We start from the raw sequence: 26411 nt of genomic DNA, 5'->3' as shown, positions 1-26411 counted from the left end.
CTAACTTCCCTGAAAAGTTGCATTTCACGGGGGCTGTTTGACGCTAATGCAGAACGCCACAGGATGTTTTTGTGTTGGTTAAGGGCAGTCAGGTCTGGAGAGAATTGTGCATGAGCCTGCTGGAAGGAGTGTGAAGAAGTGTTGTCCTGCATGTCAAGCTGAATCAGTTCAGTCTGATTAGATTACATTTTATTCCCTTAAAGATTTGTTGACACACTATGCATAGTAAGAGTGAGCTTGAGAGAGTGTGAGAAAGCAACAGATAAAGATCAGCTGTTTACAGTATAATTTATCTCTACCCAAAACCAAGGAGTGATTATTTACATATACTGTATGTTGGTGTGATTTATTTATTTTCATTTTTTTTTCAGGCACAGCAAAGTAACCTTGTGCAAGTAGCTAGGAGCCTAGGCCGTGCTGTTCCGTTGTCCCCTCAGCTCATCTTCACACCTACGGCCACAGTGGCTGCAGTCCAGTCTGAGAGCTCCACGCGGTCCTCTGGACAACAGTCCTCCTCACAGGTACACTATTATTATCTCAACTCTATAGGCTAATGCCATACACACAGCGCTGCTGTAGTAACCTGGAGCAGCACTAGAGGGCATAGATGATCAACACAAGTCACCATAATTCAAACGAGGGGTATAGCCAAGGCTTAAAGTTATCCTTCACTGCGACAGACTTCCATCATGATGATGCATGAGTTTATTTTTTGGGATGAGGGTGGGGGGGGGGTTAAACACTCCTGGCCACACTTGAATGTCTAAAACTAGATAGAAAGTATGTAGAAATGCTAATGGGCCTATATATTTTCAAATCACATTTTTCTGGCCCGTTAATCTTTTGTTGACTAACAAATCGGTCAAAAAATAAATCTGTGCGGCCCTCCATTGAACTTCGAAAAATCCAGATGTGGCCCTCGAGCCATAGTTTGCCCGTTGATTTGACATTGACTTAAGTTTCATTCATGGGATTTTTTGTTGTTCCTTTAACCCCTAGCTGTAGCAAATGCATTAGGTTTACAGTTATGCTGTGATACCTCATTTAATCTAAAATGTATTTCTCACTAATTCTGCAGATGGCCTGTGGGTGGACCCTTGACTGTGGTGCGCCCCACCTCTCCTGCCCTAGGCCATGTCTCATTGCCTCCGGGACCTGACCTCTGTGTCTTTTCAGGTCCAGAACCTGGCTATCCGTAGCCATCAAGGGGCGACCACGTCCTCCTCTCAGACACACAGCCTGCAGGCCCTCAGCCTAAAGCAGAGCCCTATCTCCATCCAGCCCTCTCCCCTGATTAAGAACCCCAGCCAGGGGAGCCAGGGCGCTGGGGGGAAAGGCAGTCGGCCCGACGGCGCCTTGGACGGGAGCAAGAAGGGAGAGAGCATAGTGACGGAGGTGCACGCTATAAACATGAGTCGCAGTGTCACGGCTGTTAGTGGACAGCCTCTCAGCACTCCAGGTATGTATCCAACCCTAGCGTTAGCTAGCTTTTACAGACACAGGCTAGACTCCTATATTAGGATTTCATGAAATTGACACCATTGCACCCTTGGACAATTAGGAATGTTTCCTCAAATGATGGAGAGTATTCGGATCAGTACTGGCTATTGTGATAAGGGATGGGTTTTTCTGCACTCTGATGATGTTGAATATTCTGCCCCTGTGACTGAGCAATTTAGTCTGGAACATTAATCATACCTCCAGTAGCCTGACAACGGTGCATTCCTCATGCTCCTTCTGGAACACAACTACATTTCAACAGCTCTGTGTTTGTCAGGGATATAGTATCTTCAACCTAGCTTCCTTTTCCCCTGTACCGGATAGGAGGCCCCCCGCTCAGGTGCTTCTTTTACACTTCTATGTTTGGTTACATTTCAACCAGTCAAATGATGTTACCAGTGTTGCTACTTCCTGAGTTTCCTACTTTTGGAAACCTGAACCTATGTTTACAGTAAGCTAAGAATAGAGTTGTAAAAGTCTACTAGTTATTTTTGATAGATTTCTCTACTGTATGCAGGGGTTGTCACAGCGATGGATTTCAGTCATGTAGATGATTTTTTTATAAATGTTTTTTAAATTTTTTATAAGGACTAGAATTTCAAAATTAACCTCTTTCCCCACAAGCATGATGGCAATGACTTTTTTTTAAATTCTTTTTTTACATGAAATGGGAGGTAAACCTGGCCCCGCAGACAATTGAGTTTCAGTCATGGGATTTATTTATTATTATTTTAAAACCTGTGTTTGTGGCATGTCGAGGCCTGTACCGACCACACTATATTCACTACTACAGGGGAGAACATGGGCTCTGCCTCCGGAATAGTCAAGCTGGTTTTTCAATGAGAAGCCATGGAGGGCTCTGTGCCACAGTTGTCTTTCTAGACCACTTATTGTGTCACAGAGAATGGCTGCATCTATGCCAGCAGTTGAACAGAATAACTCTGACTGTGTGCGAGTGTGTGTGTGTGTGTGTGTGTGTGTGTGTGTGTTGTGTGTTGTGCCAGACTTGATGGATAAGCTGCGCATGCGACTGCACAACTGTGTCTTTGTCTCGCTTTAAGTAATGGATTCCGATGAAATGAAAGGGAGGAGGTATCTGAAAACCTGACTACATAAACTTGTAAATGTACATGGGCTGCCCTGGTAGTGGCCATGGGGGACAGACAGGTGTGCCCTGGACATGTGAGAAGCACTCTGTCAATTCAGTGGATTACACTAGGGGGAGATGGAGTAGCAGCTGTGGTGGCTGACTGGGTTTATGGTTGGATAGGGGCTCCCACTGATCCTATGTGCACTGTCATCTACTGGGTCATTCATTATGCATGTTGATTCACAGTCATTTTGAAGAAGGAAATACTTGAATGAAACAATTCTAATCAACACCTTAATAATAGACTATACATAACAAATGGCTCATGTAGTTTTATTTTTGACATCTGAGAGAACACTGCCACAGGAATAGGCCTAGTTAATTGTCTATTTTCATACTGTGTATTAATTGAGCCTCCAAGAGAAGGAGAGAGCAGCCGTGTGTCTGCTTCTCCTATCACATACTGGCTGATTTTTCCTCGAATGGAGATTGGCTGGAAGCAGCTGTTCCACAGTTGGGTTCATTGTGTACTTTAGTCTTTTCTTCACCACCTCCTTGACAGAGAAGCTATCCCAGCACCCTACTACTAAACTTACAGCACAGCACCAAAGACCACCTTGCAGACTTAGTCTCATTCTATGCCCCTGCTAACTGCACAGTGGTGTTATGTTTTGTTTTGTCAAATTTTTTTCCAAACTTGGCGTGCAGTTCCGTAAGCCTAAAAGGATCTCCCCATTCTGTTACATTATCAAGCCATTGTATGGTTCCATGTGTACATACATAGTAGCTCCATTGCAAGTACTTAAAACACACAACGTATTGATATGTTTGGTGTAGTTTTTCTTCTCAAGCTATATGTAACTGCCAAAATAAAGGAAACGCCAACATAGGTTCTTAATAGGGCATTGGGCCACGATGAGCCGACACCTTCAATGCACCTTGGCATAGGTTCTACAAGTGTCTGGAACTCAATTGGAGGGATGAGACACCATTCTTCTATGAGAAATTCCATCATTTGGTGTTTTGTTGATGGTGGTGGAAAACAGTGTCTCAGGCACCGCTCCAGAATCTCTCATAAGTGTTCATTTGGGTTAAGATCTGGTGACTGAGACAGTGTTAACTCTCTATGCTCCTTTGAGACCCCTCTTTCAAAGTCACAGAGATCTCTTCTGATCATGGTAGCCAAAATAAGTACAAGGCCCGCTATGACCTCCCCAGAGTCATCAAATGAGCAAAAGGACAATATAAGATTAAGGTGGAATCATTGCACAGGCTCCGACGCCCATCGCATGTGGCATGTGGCAGTTACAGATTACTGAACTGTGATCTGCCCAACGATGCCTCTCTACCAGACTAACTCAATTTGTTTTATGCATGCTTCGACAACAACATCGAGCCAGGTGTGAGGGCTGTCACCAACCCAGAGGATTGGGAGATCTCGCTCTCCGAGGCTGACATGAGAAGGGTCTTTAATCAGGTCAATACCCCCCAGGCCGCGGGCCCCGACGGTATTCCAGGGCGCATTCTCAGAGCATACACAGAACAGCTGGCAGGCATATTCACGGTAATTTTCAATCTCTCCTTGTCCCAGTCTGTAATCCCCTAATTTTAAGATGACCACAATCCTCCCTGTTTCTAAGAACTCTAAGACTTAATACCACAATGACTACCACCCTGGAGCACTCACTTCTATAATCATTAAGTGCTTTGACAGGCTGGTTGTTTCACACATTAACTCTACCATCCCAGCCACCCTAGACTCACTTGCATACCGCCCCAACAGATCCATAGGCGACTCAATCTCAATTGCTCTCCACACTGCCCTCACCCACCTAGATAAGAAGTATACCTATGTAAGAATGCTGATCATTGACCGCTCAGTGTTCAACACCATTGTCCCCTCCAAGCTCATCACCAAGCTTAGGACTCTGGGTCTGAACATCTCCCTCTGCAACTGGATCTTGGACTTCCTGATGGGCCGACCCCAGGTGGTGAGGGTAGGCAACATCACCTCCGCCATGCTGACCCATAACACAGGGGCCCCACAGGGGTGTGTGCTTAGTACTCCCTGTTCACCCACAACTGTGTGGCGACGCACAACTCCAACACTATTATCAAGTTTGCTGACCACATGACAGTGGTAGTCCTGATCACCGGCAACGATGAGTCCACATACAGGGAGGAATGTCGGTGACCTGGCAGTGTGGTACCTGAGCAACAACATCTGCCTCAATGTCAGCATGACCGGGGGGGGGGGGGTGGAGCAGGTCGAGAGCTTCAAGTTCCTCGGTGTCCATGTCACTAAAGACTTAAAATGGTCCAAGTACACGCACAGTCGTGAAGAAGGAGCGGCAGTGCCTCTTGCCCCTCAGCAGGTTGAAAAAGTTTGGCATGGGCCCTCAAATCCTCAAAAGGTTCTACAGCTGTACCATTGAGACCACATTAACTGGGTGCAGCGCTGCTTGGTATGTCAATAGCACTGCCCTCGATTGCATGGCGCAACAGAGGGTTGTGCGGACAGCCCAGTACATCACTGGGGCTGAGCTCCCTGCCATCCAGGACCTCTTATATCAGGCGGTGTGAAAAGAATGCCCGGAAAATCGTCATACTCCAACCACCCAAGCCATAGACTATTTTCTCTTCTGCCGCACTGCAAGAGGTACTGGTGCATCAAGTCTTACACCAACACGCTCTTGAACAGCTTCTATCCCCAAGCAATACAGCTGACAAAATAGCTACACAGACTATTTGAGAGAACTTATATATTTTATTATTTTTATTTCGGTCTTTACACTGTCTCTATGCACACTCACTGGGCCCTACACACTCACACACACTGTCACTCCATCTCACACACACACACACACACTCACTCACTCCGTTATTTGCTCACTCACACATATGCACATTTACAGTGCATTCGTAACGTATTCCAACCCCTTAACTTTTTCCACGTTTTGTTACGTTACAGCCTTGTTCTAAAATGTATTAAATTACTTTTTTCCCTCATCAGTCTACACACAATGTCCCATAATGACAAAGCAAAAACAGGTTTAGACCTTTTTGCAAATTTTTTACAAATAAAATAACTGAAATGCCCCTTTACGTTAGCAGCAATTACAGCCTCGAGTCTTCTTAGCTATGACGCTACAAGCTTGGCACGCCTGTATTTTGGGAGTTTCTCCCATTTCTTCTCTGCAGATCCTCTCAAGCTATATCAGGTTGGATGAGGAGCATCTCTGCACAACTATTTTCAGATCTCTCCAGAGATGTTCGATCAGGTTCAAGTCTAGGCTCTGGTTGGGCCACTCAAGGACATTGAGACTTGTTCCGACGCCACAATCATTCCTGGCTGTGTGCTTATGGTCGTTGTCCTGTTAGGTGAACCTTCGCCCCAGTCTGAGGTCCTGAGAGCTCTGGAGCAGGTTTTCATCAAAGTTCTCTCTGTACTTTGATCTGTTCTTCTTTCCCTCGATCCTGACTAGTCTCCTTGTCCCTGCTGCTGATAAACATCCCCACAGTAGGATGCTGCCACCACCATGCTTCTCCGTATGGATGGTGGTAGGTTTCCTCCAGACGTGACACTTGGTATTCAGGCCAAAGAGTTCAATCTTTGTTTCATCCGACCAGAGAATCTTGTTTCTCATGGTCTGAGAGTCTTTAGGTGCCTTTTTAGCAAACTCCAAACGTACTGTCATGTGCCTTTTACTGAGGTGTGGCTAGCGTCTGGCCACTCTAGCATAAAGGCCTGATTGGTGGAGTGCTGCTGAGATGGGAAAACCTTCCAGAAGGACAACCATCTCCACAGAGCAACTCTGGAGGCCACTGTGTTCTTGGGGACCTTCAATGCTGCAGAATTATTTGTTTTTGTCTCTGAGCTCTACAGACATTTCCGCCAACCTCATTGCTTGTTTTCTACTCTGACATGCGCTGTCAACTGTGGGACCTTTATATAGACAGGTGTGGGCCTTACCAAATCATGTCCAATCAATTGAATTTACCACAGGTGGACTCCAAGTTGTAGAAACATTTCAAGGATGATCAATGGAAACAGGATGCACCGGAGCTCAATTTTGAGTGTCATAGGAAAGGGTCTGAATACTTATGTAAATAAGGTATTACATTTTTATTTAATTTTTTTTTTTTTTTTTTACTTCAACCTGTTTTTTGCTTTGTCATTATGAGGTGTTGTGTGTAGATTGAAGGGGGAAAAAAATATTTTAATCAATTTTAGAATAAGAAAAAATTTGCAAAAAGGGGTCTGAATACTTTCCATATGCACTCTACCTGTTTGTTATGAAGTGATTTACAGTGATGTGTGGGTGAGGTTTCTAAACTAAAGCAGCAATAGTAGATTGCAGAAACTCCGGTATTTTCCAGTCTGCTATTGAAACCCCATAGGGAATGTGCACTGAGTCCTTTCCTCTAGACATTCTGAAACAACACACAGGTATGGGGGAGTGGTTGCTTAGTGAGGCCTTAATCCAAAGGCCTTGAGGGACAAAAGGCATTTAAATGAATACCCCTTCCTCTCCTTCCAAGACTTTTCTCTGTTACTCATTACAGTGCTTGAGAAAGCTGTCGAGCAGGACTGAGTTTTGTTGCTTGTATCCGGTGTGCAGTCGTTCGGAAATCCACTCATCTGTTCACACAAGTGCTAGGCCTATCTGCTGAATTGATAGCCGTTATTATACAGCCTCTTTTCCATTTATCCTTAGTGAGGGCTGGGTGGCAGGTAGACCTTTACTATGTTATCATGTAATTGAGAGTATCCGTCAAAGGCTTTTATCATGCTACTTTCTGAGAGATGTCAGTCTTCACCCTGTACTTAGTGAAACTATAGCTAACCATATGCTGTGGGTTTCATAGAGTTTTGCCACGTGAAAACCAGCACTTTCCAGAAGATCCTGTGGTATAAATGACTAATGACATGCAACTCTGCCGGATGGAAACGTCTCTATTTTCACAGCAGGGTAGACTGTGGTTACCGCGAAACAGAGAAACATTCATACCAGATGGAGCCTATCCCACACAAAATATACTAAAAAAGGGGGGCAGGGAGGAACCCTAATATCTTTGGCATCAATCCTTCATAATCAAAAGAGATCCACAAATGTTAGACTCCTCAGACACTGTTAGTTTACTAAGATCATCTGAGCGAAGCTACTGTAAGGCCCTAGGGCTTACACCTGAGACAAACAGGTTAACAGCTCCTAGGAGAGATGATTCATGAGAACCCTCCCTCACAGTAATGATGAGGGCCAGATCCAACCTCATTGTTTCCTTGGGAGAGTTGTTTGGGAGTGTTTGGGCAACTGAAGGCTTGGGGGATTGACTCACAGATGACTACATACAGCATGTCATGGAGCATTGGCTTCTTCTTATTTCCCTCTGGCTTTCCTCCTGCATATGTTTGGCTACTCTGACTGTTGCTGTGTAGAGCCCATTTCACTGAACGACAGTACAATACATGAATGATGAGTTGTGTCCCTGGGTTCTGGGAAGTTAAGTCCTCAGGTTGTCATTTTGTCAGCAGAAGCCCTGTCAGGTGATGACAGACCCTTTGGAGACATTAGTGAGTAATGGCTGGTCAGAACCTCAACAATGGTTTAAGGCAAGTCTGCCTTGTGCTTTTCAACAAGGTCTTTTGACAACAATAGCAAATAAATAAATTCCTTTTTAGAGGTCCACTATTCAGGGTTTTCCTTTTGTGTACATGTACTGACTTAACTATAAGATTTTTTTAATGTATCTTAATCCTCGATTCTTGTTCCAGCATACACCCAGATCCAGCCCCACTCCCTGGTCCAGCAGCACAAACACCAGCAGTTTGTGATCCAGCAGACCCAGGCTTCCCAGAGGACCCAGGGCCAGCTACTGCAAACTGCCTCCATCCAGCCACACCTGCAGACTACCTCTCTGGTCACCCATTCCCCCAGCCAGCCAGGCCCTATCCCTGTGCTGCCGAAACCCACCTCTCACCACCAACCCACTACACCCAGTCAGCAGGCAACCATATTTCACTCCACCATCAGCCCACATGCTCTCCACTCCAACCTGAGCCAAGCCAAAGCCCAGCCAGTACAACTCACAGCCATTAACCTCCAGATACAACCAGCGCCCTCACAGGTTAGTACACAGCAGTCACAGCAAGAATTATGGAAAGGGGAGAGGATTACTCTGTAACAATGTGTCAGTGAGCCTAAAGTATATCAATAATCTCTTGTCATTAGTCAAATATGTTTCACTAAACTCTCTCTCCCTTCTCTATATTCTATTACGTACTTTCAGGCTTCCCGATTAGTCCAGGACAGTAAAGGGCAGGACAAGCCCACGTCATTGGTCAGAGAGCGCTGCCCAACTACCAGAGTGCAGCAGCAGTGTACCCCATCTGCCCAGTCTCCACCACAAGCCACCAAGCCAACAGAGCAGCCAAAGACTGACCCAGTCACACCCATCAGCCAACCACAAGGTAGCAGGACATTTGGTTTTAATGATTCATGTTAACAAGCTTGTATCACCCCATCTCTTAGTTCTATTGCCTAGAGGCAGGACTGGGGGTGGTCTATTGTTGTCATATCATATTTACAACCAATTACAACTTTGGAAAGCCAGATCAAACATAGGCCACTCTGCCATGTACTGCTCTCTAGGGGCCTAATTTATCAAAGGTGTGTGTACAAGAAAGACTCCCAGGTTGGTATTTATCCATTTGGAACCTGACGGGAAAGTGTGCGTATCTCACATACAGACCAATGTGTATGCACAACTTCTAGTGGTTGATCAATTCTATTGCAAGAAAATACTGTTCTTCTGGGGAAATTTTTGTTTGATGCACAGGAATTATAATGGTAGGCTAATAAAGACTTTTGAAACGTAATGATAAAACCGATGCATTTGATGTTGGTAAGGAGATCACATAGCAGTATACAGCCTAATATGATTCTTTGACTTTTATTTTATAGGCCTATAGGTCATAATAATATTTTCCAACATGACTGGTTTATTCCCGCTACACAACAATTATTAGCCTACCATTTATCCATCGCTCATTCAATAGATGTCGTGAGGTGCGTACTGGCGTCAGAGAAGTCAGGCACAGGAGAGCGAAAACTGATTTACAACGGTGTCGTTTAATATGCATAAACCACCGTTAACGTCTTTGGGATAGGGGGCAGCATTTTCACTTTTGGATGAATGGCGTGCCCAGAGTGAACTGCCTCCTACTCAGTTCCAGATGCTAATATGTGCATATTAGTATTGGATAGAAAACACTCTGAAGTTTCTAAAACTATTTGAATGATGTCTGTGAGTATAACAGAACTCATATGGCAGGCGAAAACCCAAACAGGAAGTGGGAAATCTGAGGTTTGTAGTTTTTGAACTCAGCCCCTATCGAATACATATACACATATGGGTTATTTTGCACTTCCTAAGGCTTCCACTAGATGTCAACCGTCTTTAGAACATTGTTTCAGGCTTCTACTGTGAGGTGGGAGCAAATGAGAGCTGTTTGACTAAGGGGTCTGGCAGCAGCCTCGTTCTCAGTCAAGCTTTCACATGAGAGGTATCTCTCGTTCCGTTGCTTTTCTACAGACAGTGAAATTGTCCGGTTGGAACATTATTGAACATTTATGATATAAACATCCTAAAGATTGATTCTATGCATAGTTTGACATGTTTCTTTGACCTGTAATATAACTTTTTGAACTTTTCATCCGACTGGACCTGAACAAGCGTTTGGATTTGTTTACCAAACGCCCTAACAAAATAAGCTATTTGGATATAAATTATAGACATTATCGAACAAAACAAACATTTATGGTGGAACTGCGGTTCCTGGGAGTGCATTCCGATGAAGATCATCAAAGGTAAGTGAATATTTATAATGCTATGTTTGACTAATGTTGACTTCGCAACATGGCAGATATTTCTTTTGGCTGGTTTGGGCTCTGAGAGCCGTACTCAGGTTATGCTTTTTCCGTAAAGTTTTTTTGAAATCTGACACAGCGGTTGCATTAAGGAGAAGTGTATCTAAAGTTCCATGCATAACACTTGAATTTTCAAAAACATTTATAATGAGTATTTCTGTGAACTCATGTGGCTTTCTGCACAATTACCTCATGTTTTAGAACTACTGAATGTAACACGCCAATGTAAAATTAGATTTTTTTATATAAATATGCACTTTATCAAACAAAACATACATGTATTGTGTAACATGAAGTCCTATGTGTATCAAGATCATCAAAGGTTAGTGATTAATTTTATCTCTATTTGTGCTTTTTGTGACGACTCTCTTTGGCTGGAAAAATGGCTGGGTTTTTCTGTGGCTTGGTGGTGACCTAACATAATTGTTTGTGTAGCTTTTTCTGTAAAGCATTTTAAAAATCAGACACTGTGGCTGGATTAATGAGAATTTTATCTTTAAAATGGTGCCTAATACTTGTATGTTTGAGAAATTTGATTTATGACATTTCTGTTGATTTGTATTTGGTGCCCTGCAATTTCATTGGCTGTTGGCGAAGGGTTCAGTCCTAGACAGGTTAACAGAACAATACAATAAATGGGTCAAACAAAACGCGGTAAATACCAGCATACCGTGCATAAGCACTACAAGAAACAATTACCGACAAGGACATGAGGGGGAACAGAGGGTTAAATACACAACATGTAATTGATGGAATTGGAACCAGGTGTGATGGAAGACAAGACAAAACCAATGGAAAATGAAAAGTGTATCAGCGATGGCTAGAAGGTTGGTGACTCCGAACGCCGCCCGAACAAGGAGAGGGACCAACTTTGGCAGAAGTTGTGACAGTACCCCCCCCTTGACATGCAGCTCCAGCAGCGCGTCGACACCAGCCTCGGGGACGACCCGGAGAGCGAGGCGCAGGGCGATCCGTGCGAAGACGGTGGAACTCCTGCAGCATTGAAGGGTCCAACACGTTCTCGCCCGGAACCCAGCACCTCTCCTCCGGACCGTACCCCTCCCACTCCACGAGATCCTGAAGGCCCCTCGCCCGACGCCTCAATCCAGTATGGAGTGGACGGAGTACGCCCCCCCCCCCCCCCCCCCCCCCCCCCCCCCGATGTCTAGAGGGGGCAGAGAAAGCTCCCGCACCTCAGACTCTTGGAGCGGGCCAGCCTGAGGAGAGACACATGGAACGAGGGGTTAATACGGTAATTGGTTGGAAGCTATAACCTATAGCAAACCTTGTTCACTCTCCTCAGGACTTTAAATGGCCCCACAAACCACGGACCCAGCTTCCGGCAGGGCAGGCGGAGGGGCAGGTTTCAGCAGGCGTCACGGCCTGCTGAAGGTGAACACGGACAGCTTCCCATATCTCCTCCACGCACCTGAACCAGTCGTCCACCGCAGGAACCTCGATCTGACTCTGATGCCAAGGCGCCAGAACCGGCTGGTACCCCAGTACGCACTGGAAGAGAGAGGTTAGTGGAGGAGTGGCAAAGCGAGTTCTGTGCCATCTCGGCTCAGGACATGAACACCGCCCACTCCCCCGGCCGGTCCTGGCAATAGGACCGCAGAATCCTGCCCACATCCTGGTTCGCTCTCTCCACCTTCCCATTACTCTCGGGGTGAAACCCTGAGGTAAGGCTGATCGAGACCCCCAGATGTTCCATGAACGCTTTCCAGACCCTAGACGTGAACTGGGGCCCTTGATCAGACACTATATCCTCAGGCACCCTGTAGTGCCGGAAGACGTGTGTAAACAAGGCCTCCGCAGTCTGTAGGGCCGTAGGGAGACCGGGTAGAGGGAGGAGACGACAGGACTTCGAGAAACGATCCACAATGACCAGAATCGCGGTGTTTCCTGTGAGGGTGGCAGATCAGTCAGAAAATCTACCGACAGGTACGACCAAGGACACTGTGGAACGGGTAAGTGGTGTAGCTTACCTCTGGGCAGGTGCCTAAAAGCCTTACACTGGGCACACACCAAACAGGAGAAACATAAACCCTCACGTCCTTAGCCACGGTATGCCACCAGTACCTCACGCTCACTGTCCGACCGATCCCAGGATGACCAGGGGGTGACATGTAAATAGACTGGTAGCCTATTTAAAATATTTGATGGTATGGGTAGGCTACAGTATTGCTGTGTGGTAGGCTGTGATGTAGCTCTCCTATTTAAACTCAGAGCCTATACCAAGACAGGAGATAAAACTGTTGATTTCACAAAATATTGAACCATAATTTGAATTTTGCATAGAAGTGTGGGCTGTAGCATTTAGTCTACTTTTAAATTGTTCAAATAGCCAATCTTGCGTAATGCTCAGCCAGTGTTTGTTTGGGACTCGCTGTATAAGCAACAGGCATTTTTAGTCAGAAAAAGTCCCTGTAAACATTCTGCCCACACCTCTACAGAAATGTGATCAAATTTGCCTTTGTACTTTCTTTTAGAAACTGACATGGTCCAGTTCCAACATTTCCGAATCATACAGCAAATGAGGGCATTTTTGTTACCATAAAAGGGGAATGGAGTGAGTTTTCCAGCGCTTGTTCACGACTCTGATTTATCAATGAAAAAATGTATACAGTACCAGTCAAATCTTTGGACACCTACTCATTCTACATTGTATAATAATAGTGAAGACATCAAAACAATTAAATAACACATGGAATTTTTTATTTCACCTTTATTTAACCAGGTAAGCTAGTTGAGAACAAGTTCTCATTTACAACTGCGACCTGGCCAAGATAAAGCAAAGCAGTGCGACAGAAACAACAACCCAGTTACACATGGAATAAACAAGCACAGTCGATAACACAATAGAAAAAAAATTAAGTCTATATACAGTGTGTGCAGATGGCATGAGGTAAGGCAATAAATAGGCTATAGTAGCAAAGTAATTACAATTTAGCAGATTAACACTGAAGTGATAGATGAGCAGATGATGGTGTGTAAGTAGTGATACTGGTGTGCAAAAGAGCAGCAAAGTAAATAAAAACAATGGGGATGAGGTAGGTAGATTGGGTGGGATATTTACAGATGGACTATGTACAGCTGTAGCGATCGGTTAGCTGCTCAGATGGCTGATGTTTAAAATTAGTGAGGGAAATGTAAGTCTCCTGCTTCAGCAATTTTTGCAATTTGTTCCAGTCATAGGCAGCAGAGAACTGGAAGGAAAAGCCGGCCAAAGGAGGTGTTGGCTTTGGGGATGACCAGTGAGGTATTACCTGCTGGAGCGCGTGCTACGGGTGGGTGTTGTTATCGTGACCTGAGATCAGGCAGAGCTTTACCTAGCATAGACTTATAGATGACCTGGAGCCAGCGGTTCTGGCGATGAATATGTAGCGAGGGCCAGATGACTAGAGCATACAGGTCGCAGTGGTGGGTGGTATAAGGTGCTTTAGTAACAAAACGGATGGCACTGTGATAAACTGCATCCAGTTTGCTGAGTAGAGTATTGGAAGCTATTTTGTAGATGACATTGCCGAAGTCAAGGATCGGTAGGATAGTCAGTTTTACTAGGGTAAGTTTGGCGGCGTGAGTGAAGGAGTCTTTTGTTGCGGAATAGAAAGCCGATTCTAGTTTAGATTCTTGATTGGAGATTTTTGATATGAGTGTGGAAGGAGAGTTTACAGTCTAGCCAGAAACCTAGGTATTTGTAGTTGTCCAAGTATTCTAGATCAGAACGGTCCAGAGTAGTGATCCTAGTCGGGCGGGCGGGTGCGAACGGTTGAAAAGCATGCATTTGGTTTTGCTAATGTTTAAGAGCAGTTGGAGGCCACAGAAGGAGTGTTGTATGGCATTGAAGCTCGTTTGGATGTTTGTTAGCACAGTGTCCAAAGAAGGGCCAGATGTATACGGACAAACAAGCTAAGCGTCAGTATAGAGACAAAGTAGAATCGCAATTCAATGGCTCAGACACGAGAGGTATGTGGCAGGGTCTACAGTCAATCACGGATTACAAAAAGAAAACCAGCCCCGTCACGGACCAGGATGTCTTGCTCCCAGGCAGACTAAATAACTTTTTTGCCCGCTTTGAGGACAATACAGTGCCACTGACACGGCCCGCAACCAAAACATGCGGACTCTCCTTCACTGCAGCCGAGGTGAGTAAAACATTTAAACGTGTTAACCCTTGCAAGGCTGCAGGCCCAGACGGCATCCCCAGCCGCGCCCTCAGAGCATGCGCAGACCAGCTGGCTGGTGTGTTTACGGACATATTCAATCAATCCTTATCCCAGTCTGCTGTTCCCACATGCTTCAAGAGGGCCACCATTGTTCCTGTTCCCAAGAAAGCTAAGGTAACTGGACTACCGCCCCTTAGCACTCACTTCCGTCATCATGAAGTGCTTTGAGAGACTAGTAAAGGACCATGTCACCCTACCTGACACCCTAGACCCACCCCAATTTGCTCACCGCCCAAATATGTCCACATACAATGCAATCTCAACCACACTGCACACTGCCCTAACCCATCTGGACAAGAGGAATACCTATGTGAGAATGCTGTTCATCGACTACAGCTCAGCATTTAACACTATAGTTCCCTCCAAACTCGTCATCAAGCTCGAGTCCCTGGGTCTCGACCCCGCCCTGTGCAACTGAGTACTGGACTTCCTGACGGGCCGCCCCCAGGTGGTGAGGGTAGGTAACAACATCTCCACCCCGCTGATCCTCAACACTGGTGCCCCACAAGGGTGCGTTCTGAGCCCTCTCCTGTACTCCCTGTTCACCCACGACTGCGTGGCCACACACGCCTCCAACTCAATCATCAAGTTTGCGGACGACACTACAGTGGTAGGCTTGATTACCAACAACGACGAGACGGCCTACAGGGAGGAGGTGAGGGCCCTCGGAGTGTGGTGTCAGGAAAATAACCTCACACTCAATGTCAACAAAACTAAGGAGATGATTGTGGACTTCAGGAAACAGCAGAGGGAACACCCCCCTATCCACATCAATGGGACAGTAGTGGAAAGAGTAGTAAGTTTTAAGTTCCTCGGCGTACACATCACAGACAAACTGAATTGGTCCACCCACACAGACCGCATCGTGAAGAAGGCGCAGCAGCGCCTCTTCAACCTCAGTAGGCTGAAGAAATTCGGCTTGTCACCAAAAGCACTCACAAACTTCTACAGATGCACAATCGAGAGCATCCTGTCAGGCTGTATCACCGCCTGGTACGGCAACTGCTCCGCCCACAACCGCAAGGCTCTCCAGAGGGTAGTGAGGTCTGCACAACGCATCACCGGGGGCAAACTACCTGCCCTCCAGGACACCTACACCACCCGATGTCACAGGAAGGCCATAAAGATCATCAAGGACAACAACCACCCGAGCCACTGCCTGTTCAACCCGCTAGCATCCAGAAGGCGAGGTCAGTACAGGTGCATCAAAGCTGGGACCGAGAAACTGAAAAACAGCTTCTATCTCAAGGCCATCAGACTGTTAAACAGCCTCCACTACCATTGAGTGGCTGCTGCCAACACACTGACTCAACTCCAGCCACTTTAATAATGGGAATTGATGGGAATTTATGTAAAATATATCACTAGCCACTTTAAACAATGCTACTTAATATGTTTACATACCCTACATTATTCTTCTCATATGTATACATATATACTGTACTCTATATCATCTACTGCATCTTTATGTAATACATGTATCACTAGCCACTTTAAACAATGCTACTTAATATAATGTTTACATACCCTACATTACTCATCTCATATGTATATACTGTACTCGATACCATCTACTGCATCTTGCCTATGCCGCTCTGTACCATCACTCATTCATATATCTTTATGTACATATACACACAAGTGTAAAGGGATAAAGAATAAGGTAGTCGTTTTGGAATTGTTAGAGTAGATTACTCGTTGGTTATTACTGCATTGTCGGAACTAGAAGCACAAGCATTTCGCTACGCTCGCATTAACATCTGCTAACCATGTGTATGTGACAAATAAATTAGATTTTTTTTTTTTGGTGTCTGCGTAGAGGTGGATCAGGGAATCACCCGCAGCAAGAGCGACATCGTTGATATATACACAGAGAAAAGAGTCGGCCCAAGAATTGAACCCTGTGGTACCCCCATAGAGACTGCAAGAGGTACGGACAACAGGCCCTCTGATTTGACACACTGAACTCTGTCTGCGAAGTAGTTGGTGAACCAGGCAAGGTAGTCATTTGAGAAAACAAGGCTATTGAGTCTGCCGATAAGAGTGCGGTGATTGACAGAGTTGAAGCCTTGGCCAGGTCTATGAAGATGGATGCACAGTACTGTCTTTTATCGATGGCAGTTATGATATCGTTTAGGACCTTGAGCGTGGCTGAGGTACACCCGTGACCAGCTTGGAAACCAGATTGCACAGCGGAGAAGGTACGGTGGGATTCAAAATGGTCAGTGATCTGTTTATTAACTTTGGCTTTCAACGACTTTAGAAAGGCAGGGCAGGATGGATATAGGTCTGTAACAGTTTGGGTCTAGAGTGTCACCCCCTTTGAAGACCTTGATGACCGCGGCAGCTTTCCAATATTTAGGGATCTCGGACAAAACGAAAGAGGTTGAACAGACTGGTAATAGGGGTTGCAACAATGGCGGCAGATAATTTTAGAAAAAGAGGGTCCAGATTGTCTAGCCCAGCTGATTTGTACTGGTCCAGGTTTTGCAGCTCTTTCAGAACATCTGCTATCTGGATTTGGGTGAAGGGGAGCTGGGGAGGCTCGGGCAAGTAGCTGCGAGGGGTGCGGAGCTGTTGGTTGGGGTAGCCATGAGGAAAGCGTGGCCAGCTGTAGAGAAATGCTTATTGAAATGTTTTGATTATCATGGATTTATCGTAATGACTGTGTCACCTAGCTCAGTGCAGTGGGCAGCTGGGAGGAGGTGCTCTTGTTCTCCATTGACTTTAGTGTCCCAAAACTTTTTTGGGTTAGAACTACAGGATGCAAATTTCTGTTTGAAAAGCTAGCCTTTGCTTTCCTGACTGACTGTGTGTATCGGTTCCTGACTTCCCTGAACAGTTGCATATTGTGGGGACTATTTGATGCCATTGCAGTCCACCACAGGATGTTTTTGTGCTGGTCAAGTGCAGTCAGGTCTGGAGTGAACCAAGGGCTATATCTCTTCTTAGTTTTACATTTTTTGAAAGGGGCATGCTTATTTAAAATGGTGAGGAAATTACTTGTAATGAACGACCAGGCATCCTCGACTGACGGGGTGAGGTCATTATATATCGATTCAGGGCATAATGTGAAGACAGGGGTATGGTGGGGTGGGGGTACAGTGGAGGTAAACCCAGGCACTGAGTGATGATAAAAGAGGTTGCATCTCTGGACATGCTGGTTATACTGGGTGAGGTCACCGCATGTGTGGGAGGTGGGACAAAGGTATCTAAGGCATGTACAGTGAGACTAGTGGCACCGCAGTAAACTAAAACAATGATAATTATCCTAAACAACAGTATACAAGGCATTTTGACATTTGAGAGCGACATAAAGCGAGGCATAAAGCAATCACAGGTGTTGATTGGGAGAGCCAGCTAAGTCAACAACGGGTGAGACAACAACCGTTAATCAGGGAAGACAACAGGTAAAATGGTGATGAATGGGCAGAGAGGGTCGGTTAACTACATACAGGGCCTGAGTTCGGGACTAGTGCCAACAGGTAAACAAAGTGGAGTACCGTGATAGTCCAGCAGGCATCAGCTAAGTAGCCAAGTGATCATAGGGTCCAGTGTACAGCAATAGATGAAACAGGGAAGCCGCTAGGTAGTCGTTACTAAGCTAGCACACGAAAGACACAGCGTTTAAAGTTAGCAGTCCGGGGTAAGTAGAAGCGTCTGCTCCGTCGTCCGGCTAAGGCCGGACAGCTGATGGAATTATGTCTGCGGACCAGTCATATTGGTACGGAGGGGCACCGTGTCGACGAAGGGACCGGGCCAGATGGCGAAAAAGGTATTGTAGTTGTGATAATTTTGTTTGGTAGCCGGGTAGCTGTGATGATCAATGGTCCAGGGTTTACGGCAGGAATCTGGCGTTGTAGTGGAGAAAAACAGTCCGAGGCTGGCAGGTATTATCCAGGCAAAAAAAAAAATGGTTGGTGCCTGAGCAGAGGGTAAAGGCCGCCAGCAGTGTTTTAACAATGACTAAATAGCTAGTAACTTAGCTAATTAGCTGGCTACCTTCTGAGGAATGTTATTGCTATAGGGTCTAAAAAAAAATAGCGGATCCTTGTCAGATTGAGTGAGGCTGGTTACTGGAAGGTATATTTAATTTTAAAATGGAAAAAGAGATTGAAAAATAAATTGGAATATATACAAAAAAGACATGCAAATAGTAAATGAGAGGACAACAAACTGCATCTGCACTGCACTGCTACGCCATCTTGGATTATATGTATAATCGTGCAATAACCAAAAAAGTGTTGCAAGTCAAAATATATTTTAGATTCTTCAAAGTAGCCACCCTTTGCCTTGATGACAGCTTTCCACACTCATACTGTATGTTCCATGGGATAAATCCCAATTAATGTTTTGCACCAGAAAATCCTAGAATCTAGACATGTAACCGACCACCTTGATTCGGTCTTATGTAGCAAAATTTGAAAGTTGATAAACCTGTAACTTCACTTTTGAGAAAATGGCCTTGAACGTGTTGGTACCTACTGGAGAGCTCTTCTTTTGTCTACACCCATTCAGCATCATTCACACCCTTTTAAGTTTTAGCCCCCACCAATACTCAGACCATTTTACTCAACCTGGTAGAGCTGGTTAAGTTGTTTTCATGTTATCCGGAGCGTCAGTGACTGTGCTTCTTGCAACAATTGAATTATGCTTTTTCTGCCAACATTTACTGACACCGGTCATATTCAACGGGTGTTGAGTGTTTGTAAATTCACCAGTTATTCTATGCTGTGGCACACAAGATTGCTCTGAAATCGAACACACCGAAATGGTTACTTGCATAGTGGCAAGCTAGCTAAACAATGAACCATAATCACAACTCATGACGTTACTACCCTGCATGAATCTGCAGGTAGCTAACCAACCAGGTTCAATGTTAGCTAGCTAACATTAGGCTATAACTGGCCAAGCAAATGGTTCTGAGATATGAATAATAAGATCATACAGGTAATGTTAGTTAGCGAGCCAGCCAGCTAACGTTAGCTAGCTAATAGTACACTAACTTGAAATGAAACCACTTTCTGTCAAAATTAGAAATGTGTAATATCTGAAAATGTAGCTAGCTAGGCTATCTTACCTGTATATATCATGGATGGATGCGTCTCCTGTTGGATGCCATGGTTGCCCTTAGTTTGAAGAAGTAATCAGGAGACTGTTGTTTTCTCCATCTCCTTAACTATCATACTCAAATTCCACTGATTTCAAAACTCGGTCCTCCATAAAGTGGAGAGCAACACTTATGCAGTTTTACTACGTGGTGATTTTTTTTTTTTAAAGCTGTGTTAAACAGGATTACCTAGACATACTGACCAGCTCAAATGGACAGACGCGTGCTATATGGCAGACCAATCCAAACTCGTCTCTCGGCATGTCCAGCCCACTCATTCTCAGCCAATCATGACTAGCGGGAAGGTTCCTGCTTTTTCTGTTGCTAAACCAACTATGCTTGTAATTTAACAATTGTATTTGTGTATATACAGATGGCATACACGTTTGTTATTAAGACACATGTTCGAGAAGGCAATTCTGCCACAAAAACACATTTTGATGAAAAAACATTTTTTTAGTTCAAACGGCTCTCCTGTGACGTAGTGACCCGCGATATACGCCTAGTTTCCTGAAACAGGTCACATGTGCCCTAATTTAGTAAGACATTTACACACAGTTGATAAATTATGCACCAGGTTTGGAGGCAGATCTGTTCTTAATGTTTGTCAGCTGTGCTCGTGGCTTTGGTCAGGGATGAGGAATCTTGTCTGGTTATCCCCAATGGAACCATTGAGGAGCAGTGGACACGGTGTTCCTGTCGGGGAGAGTTAAATGTCAAAATTGGTATGGACAAAAATATTGTGCTTTAATCTTTTAGTCAAATGGAAAATGTGTTTTATGATGGTAGTAGTCTTAAACTCTCGTTCATTCAAAATGCTGAACATGCAGATCATATTAAAAGGTTCCGTTTTTATTGCTACTGTTCTTGTAAAAGTGAAATGTAAAGCCACAAGGCTCTTTTTATGACTAGTGCTTGGGTGTGAATGCATAGTCGAGGTGCTCCGCTTGCCACTGAGGTTCAAAATAAACAGACAGTCATCTTTGATGTCTAAAAATAGAGGCAGGACCTCTGGCTCTCTGCTTGGACCAGATTGCAACACATTCAGAGCCTACTGTGTGGTTGAACATAACCCAAAGTTGCAGAATATAGCCAACTGCTCCTGGTATTTATTATGCTTACTTAAACCATATTTTGTGCAGTATCCTGTAGTATGTTTCCTTATAAAGAGAATGAAGGTTTCTTTTGGTTTGCAATTGTGGAATTTTATGCTACATTGGGTCACAGGACCTGCATTTGTATAAAGACTAAAGAGCGGTTCCTGTGTGTCAGTAGTTGCTCAGATAGACGTGAGCCCTGTGAATTAGCAGGGCTGAGATTATTCACGTGAGAAGAACCAGAAATGTGTCTGTCAACATAAGTGAAGTGTTTTTATTTTCATGTGTCTAATTGTTAGAGTATAAGTGCAGAGTACATGTCTATGGAGGAAAAAGAGAGGGCGGTACCTTTTTTGAAGTATTTAATTATTCTGCTCTACCCACCTCTCACCATTGGTGCAGGGCTCGATCGAGCGAGTGGGTCTGTTCTGTATTGCGTGCTTTGTAGTACAGTTATTGCTTTGAAAGAGAGAGGCAGGCCATAGCGCGTGCTTGTGTATTGAATCGGATAAAAGCACAAGTGAAGCGGCAGGAAGAATTTAGGTGAGCCAATTTTTATTTCCCTTTTGAAATGGAACAGTTGTTGAACTTTATCAGTACTTTTAAGGGTTTTAACATTTTTGCAAACAGCCATGGAAGCGTTTGTTGTTTTCATGCATAGGTTACTACTTCATTACTGTAGCCATAAATACGTTTTCGTATTTTGATATCCTGATACGCATTACTGATGAAAATGTATCTTGTGAGTTACATTACAAACGCTTGGTAATGGAAGTGGGCCCCTTACACAGGATTTGACAGGTGGATGATCGATATAATTATTTACATTAGTACTTGAATGACTAGAGAAGACAACAGTAGTACACACCGTGAAATAATATTGTAGCTCAATTAAAGTGACATGAATACATTCTAAAACATTGAGTACAAATGTGGGCCACATCATTGAATGATGCAATGCGTTATCTGCTCCTTTTAATTTGTAATTGGCAGGAGTCACTACTACCAACAGGGTGAATGCTGCACCTGGGACTCCACCTCCAGCCATGACCTCGGGAAATGAGAACGAGGCGCCCACTCTGACAGGGAGCATCCCACAGAATGGGGAGAACAAGCCACCCCAGGCTATCGTCAAGCCCCAGGTCCTCACCCACGTCATTGAGGGCTTTGTCATCCAGGAGGGAGCTGAACCCTTCCCTGTAAGTGCCTTCTCCCATGGTACTCCTTAGCAGCTAGGAGTAAACAACATGCCACTATCTCAAGAGTGATTTCCCACAGGGGCATATTCCTAATAGCAACAAACACAAACAATCATGCAACATCACTCTCTGTGCTAAGCAATGACAAAGGGCAATGTCTTACTAATGTTTGCCTTGGTCATAAATTCTAATAGCCTTCTGTAGTCCAAAATATTGTTCCATACAGAGATGTCTGTGAAAGAAGGCACACAGATGTTAAGACCACAATTAAGTGTTATTTTTGAGAGAGGTGGGGCGCAAAATGTTGATGCACACTTGAGTGACTGTGCCTATTTGACTTATCAATTAACAACTCCCTGTTTCCTAGTGGATGTTTGCTGCACAGGCTTTATTATAGCTTATGGACACAGCATTGTTAGTTTGCCATTGTATTGCTGTCATAGGGGTGAAAGGGTAGCCTAGGGGTTAGAGCGTTGGACTAGTTGTAAGATCAAATCCCCGAGCTGACAAGGTACAAATCTGTCGTTCTGTCCCTGAGCAGGCAGTTAACCCACTGTTCCTAGGCCGTCATTGAAAATAAGATGTTTTTCTTAACTGACTTGCCTAGTTAAATAAAGGTAAAAATTAAAATGAATAGCTTGGAAAGAGTGCCATTAAGCCATCACATGTTGTCTTCCCCAGATTGAGCGGTTGCCTGTGATGATGGACAGCCCAAAGAAGCTGCATGAGCAGCTCTCCTCTGACCCCGACAAGACTCCTGTTAGTAACCCCACCAACACCACAGACTCCGAGACAGAGGAGCTGACCCCTCAAGGTAAGGGATGTCATGTATGGAGTGATTGAAGCCATCATATTTGGCAAGCAACACAATTATGGACTTTCTAAGTGCTACAGCTTCATAACAATGTAAGAGATGTGGATCTTTCATGGAATTATTTTGATTTGTCCACAGAATTAAAAGACCAAGAAGATTCAGATTCTCCCAAACTGAGCTGTGAATTCTGTGGCTGGGTGGACTTTGCCTACAAATTCAAGGGGTCAAAACGGTTTTGTTCCATGGTGTGTGCAAAAAGGTAATTCACATTTGGGGTACCATTTCTAATCAATCAAATGTATTCATAAAGCCCTTTTTACAAAGAGCAGATGTCACAGTGCTTATACAGAAACCCAGCCTAAAAACCCCAAACTGCAAGCAATGCAGATAGATGTAGAATTTTTAGATCCTTTCAGTGGGTTAAATCCATCATGGTCAGAGCTCCACAGTAGTGTTGCTTTGAGATGTGGGATGGGAGTGGACATAACTATTATCCTTGTTGTGGAACAGGTATAATGTTGGTTGCAGGAAGCGGATAGGCCTTTTCCATCCAGAAAGGAGCAAAACATCCAACCGCTGGCACAGAAGGTCACACAACAGCGGCCACCAAAGTATCGATTCTAAGAAGCAGGTAGGATAATCTCCTACTTCTCCACTGACATCACAGCTCCTCTGTGAACAAACATGCTCCCCTCAGTGACACCAGAGCTGACTCATGGGTTTTGTGTTTCAGAAGCTGTCCCCTATGCCTCAGCAGACCCAGGGGGGTTCAGTGTCCTCCCCGATTCCCTCCCAACCCAGCCAGGAAGAGTCCAGCCCCTGCTCTGACATGTCCAGCTATGAGGAGCCTCCGTCGCCCCTGTCAGCAGCCAGCTCAGGGCCCCCAGCACCCCAGGCGGTGTCACTCCTGGCAGGGAGAGGCTCGGACCAGGAGTCCCCCCGGAGCCGAGAGCTGCCTCTCCTCACTCAGCACTTCCTGCCCAACGACCCCACCAAGTGGAATGTGGAGGAAGTATACGAGTTCATTCGCTCCCTTCCAGGTAAGTCTCATAAATACAGTATTTAGCTTAGGCCTACACCATAACTATATTTTTCTGTAGGCATGATGATGTGATGATAGTAAGCTTATTTCCCCTCTGGGGATCAGTAACGTTTATTCATTCCTCAGTGGATTGTCTTATGTAGAGTGTTCATGCTTGTCTTTGACGTTAGATCATTTATTTAATGGGTTCGCTGTGGCTTGTTCCTAGGCTGCCAGGAGATAGCAGATGAGTTCCGCACTCAGGAGATAGACGGGCAGGCCATGCTCCTACTGAAAGAGGACCACCTTATGAGTGCAATGAACATTAAACTGGGACCTGCACTTAAGATCTACGCAAGCATCAACATGCTCAAAGACTCTTAGCCATGATGGGTTGATATGGTGCTGATGTGTGTGCATTTGTGTGTGCATTTGTGTATGTCTGTGTGCGTGTTAGTCTGTGTTTGGTGGGAAGGAGTCATACTCTGGGACAAGATTAAACATGTCGCCATTGCACTGATGACTACCTTACCTCTGCACTACCATTTTTCATCCCACCTTTGGATTGGCTCCTTCATGGTACATTTATCCATGGCCTGCAGACAGGTGGACAACTGGTCATTCCATTGGTTGTCAAGGAGAAGTTTCCAGGGAAATACTTTAATGGACTGACTGTGTTAGAGTAATGGCACAAATAGTGCTAAAAGCACTGCAAGGATATATTTCAGCTTGTAGGAAAAGATGTGAAAATGTGGGTATATCTGCATTACTTTCTGAAGTATAATTGTGATTTTTAATTATCATTGTGGTATGTTTTATTTTGGTGCTGATCTGATGTTATTGACAGCCGTACGTGTACAGTATGTTTGTCAGGGAACAAATGAAAGCCAGTCACCAGTTTGAGTCTTATACAACAGATGTTTAGCTCCATTTCATAATGATCAGCAACTATACACTGCATGGCATTTCACTGTGCTCAGAGCAGTTTACGCTGTTACTTTGTGACATTGATACTTTCTCTGTACATTTTACGGGCTTAGAGAGACGATCTTCTTTCCAAATGCGATTTACCAAGATGCCATGCCTTTATTTATTCCTGGGTCAGATTTCACATCCTGTGAGGTCTTCTATGACTGTAGGGTTGACCCATGCTATCTATGGGTTGACCACAAGGCTGAAAAGATGCATAACTCAATGAACTCACTGTGGATGTTCCCCATCATACCTCTTTTATTCCACTAGCACTTAAAATGATTGGTTCTCTTCTCCATAGTTTAAATTAATACAACCAACATTACTTGATTGGGTTTGAAATTCAAATATTTGGTTTGGTGAGTTGTCAAGATCTGTATGAGTCTAAAGCTACCTTTTAAGGAATTACATGCTTGTATTTGCTTTTAAGTTATCCATAATCTTTTATATAAAAATTAAGTATTTTGAAATATGCAAACATGTAAATATCATGGCTTGGGGAAGGTGTCTTTTTAGTGTTTTTATAAAAAAAAAAATGGTATGCTTGTCATGTGATGAATGGTCAATTGTGTTTTTAATTGTTTGAGATGATGCTTTGTCAAATGCCTGTATTTAACGAAGTACTGAATTTGTTACACAACATTTTTCAATGATAAATCTGCAGCATAGTCAGTTGTATGTTTTTATTTTTGTGTTAAAATCTATATTTGTTTGAGTTTGATATTATGGCATGTCGGTACAGTAGCAAGACCAGTAGCTTCACTGATCGCACATAGTCCTTTGGGTGGATTGCAGTTGTCTCCAGAACTCCGAAAGATCCTCCTTCCTTCCTGCTGTCTTGTATCATTATTACATGGGACATGTATTAGTGTAAGTACATGGTAACATATTTATCTGAATTATATTGTCACAAATGTAGCCTGTCCTCTAGTGGTGCTTAAAGGGTAGTGATTGTAAAACAATTGAAGTACAGTGGGTTTGAATATTGAATAGGTTGGTGTATTGAATACGTTAATAGTGGCTGCTTTCAAGTCTTTCAATTATAATATATGCAATTGAATAGTTAGGATATGTGGCAGACAAACGTCACCATTCAGTGCGCGGGAAGAATTGATCAGTGATTTGGGATTATTTTAGTCCTAGTGTTGGTGAATCCTTTCCTATCACTCAAAGTGATGTGTGGTCTGGGGTTTTGCTTTTAGGCTTAGCCATATGTCAGTCACTTCTAAACTCAAACTTTTTCAGGACCCTGTCTTTCAAAGATATTTTGTAAAAATCCAAATAACTTCACAGATCTTCATTGTAAAGCATTTAAACACTGTTTCCCATGCTTGTTCAAAGAACCATAATTAATGAACATGCACCTGTGGAACGGTCGTTAAGACACTAACAGATTACAGACGGTAGGCAATTAAGGTCACAGTTATGAAAACTTAGGACACTAAAGA

At 44.2% G+C, this 26411-nt stretch overlaps 1 protein-coding gene across 4 annotated transcripts in view; it reads left to right on the top strand.

Annotated features, from left to right (window-relative positions):
- Positions 1–25635, top strand: part of LOC109891027 (polyhomeotic-like protein 2) — a 52161-nt gene extending 26526 nt beyond the window's left edge. For all 4 annotated transcript variants that reach the window (XM_020483282.2, XM_020483280.2, XM_020483279.2 and 1 more), the window contains exons 6-15: positions 372–521; positions 1177–1459; positions 8367–8719; positions 8882–9062; positions 21951–22156; positions 22838–22970; positions 23109–23229; positions 23481–23601; positions 23704–24010; positions 24221–25635. In XM_020483282.2, the coding sequence (XP_020338871.1) occupies positions 372–521; positions 1177–1459; positions 8367–8719; positions 8882–9062; positions 21951–22156; positions 22838–22970; positions 23109–23229; positions 23481–23601; positions 23704–24010; positions 24221–24375 (2010 nt within the window). In that variant the 3' untranslated portion in view covers positions 24376–25635. The remainder of the gene's footprint in view (positions 1–371; positions 522–1176; positions 1460–8366; positions 8720–8881; positions 9063–21950; positions 22157–22837; positions 22971–23108; positions 23230–23480; positions 23602–23703; positions 24011–24220) is intronic.
- The last annotated feature ends 776 nt before the right edge of the window (positions 25636–26411 follow it).

This window comes from Oncorhynchus kisutch, linkage group LG5 (genome assembly GCF_002021735.2).
Source record: "Oncorhynchus kisutch isolate 150728-3 linkage group LG5, Okis_V2, whole genome shotgun sequence".
NCBI classification, from domain to species: domain Eukaryota; kingdom Metazoa; phylum Chordata; class Actinopteri; order Salmoniformes; family Salmonidae; genus Oncorhynchus; species Oncorhynchus kisutch.
Note: the sequence above shows the minus strand (reverse complement) of the source record. Positions and strands in the feature narration are given on the sequence as shown.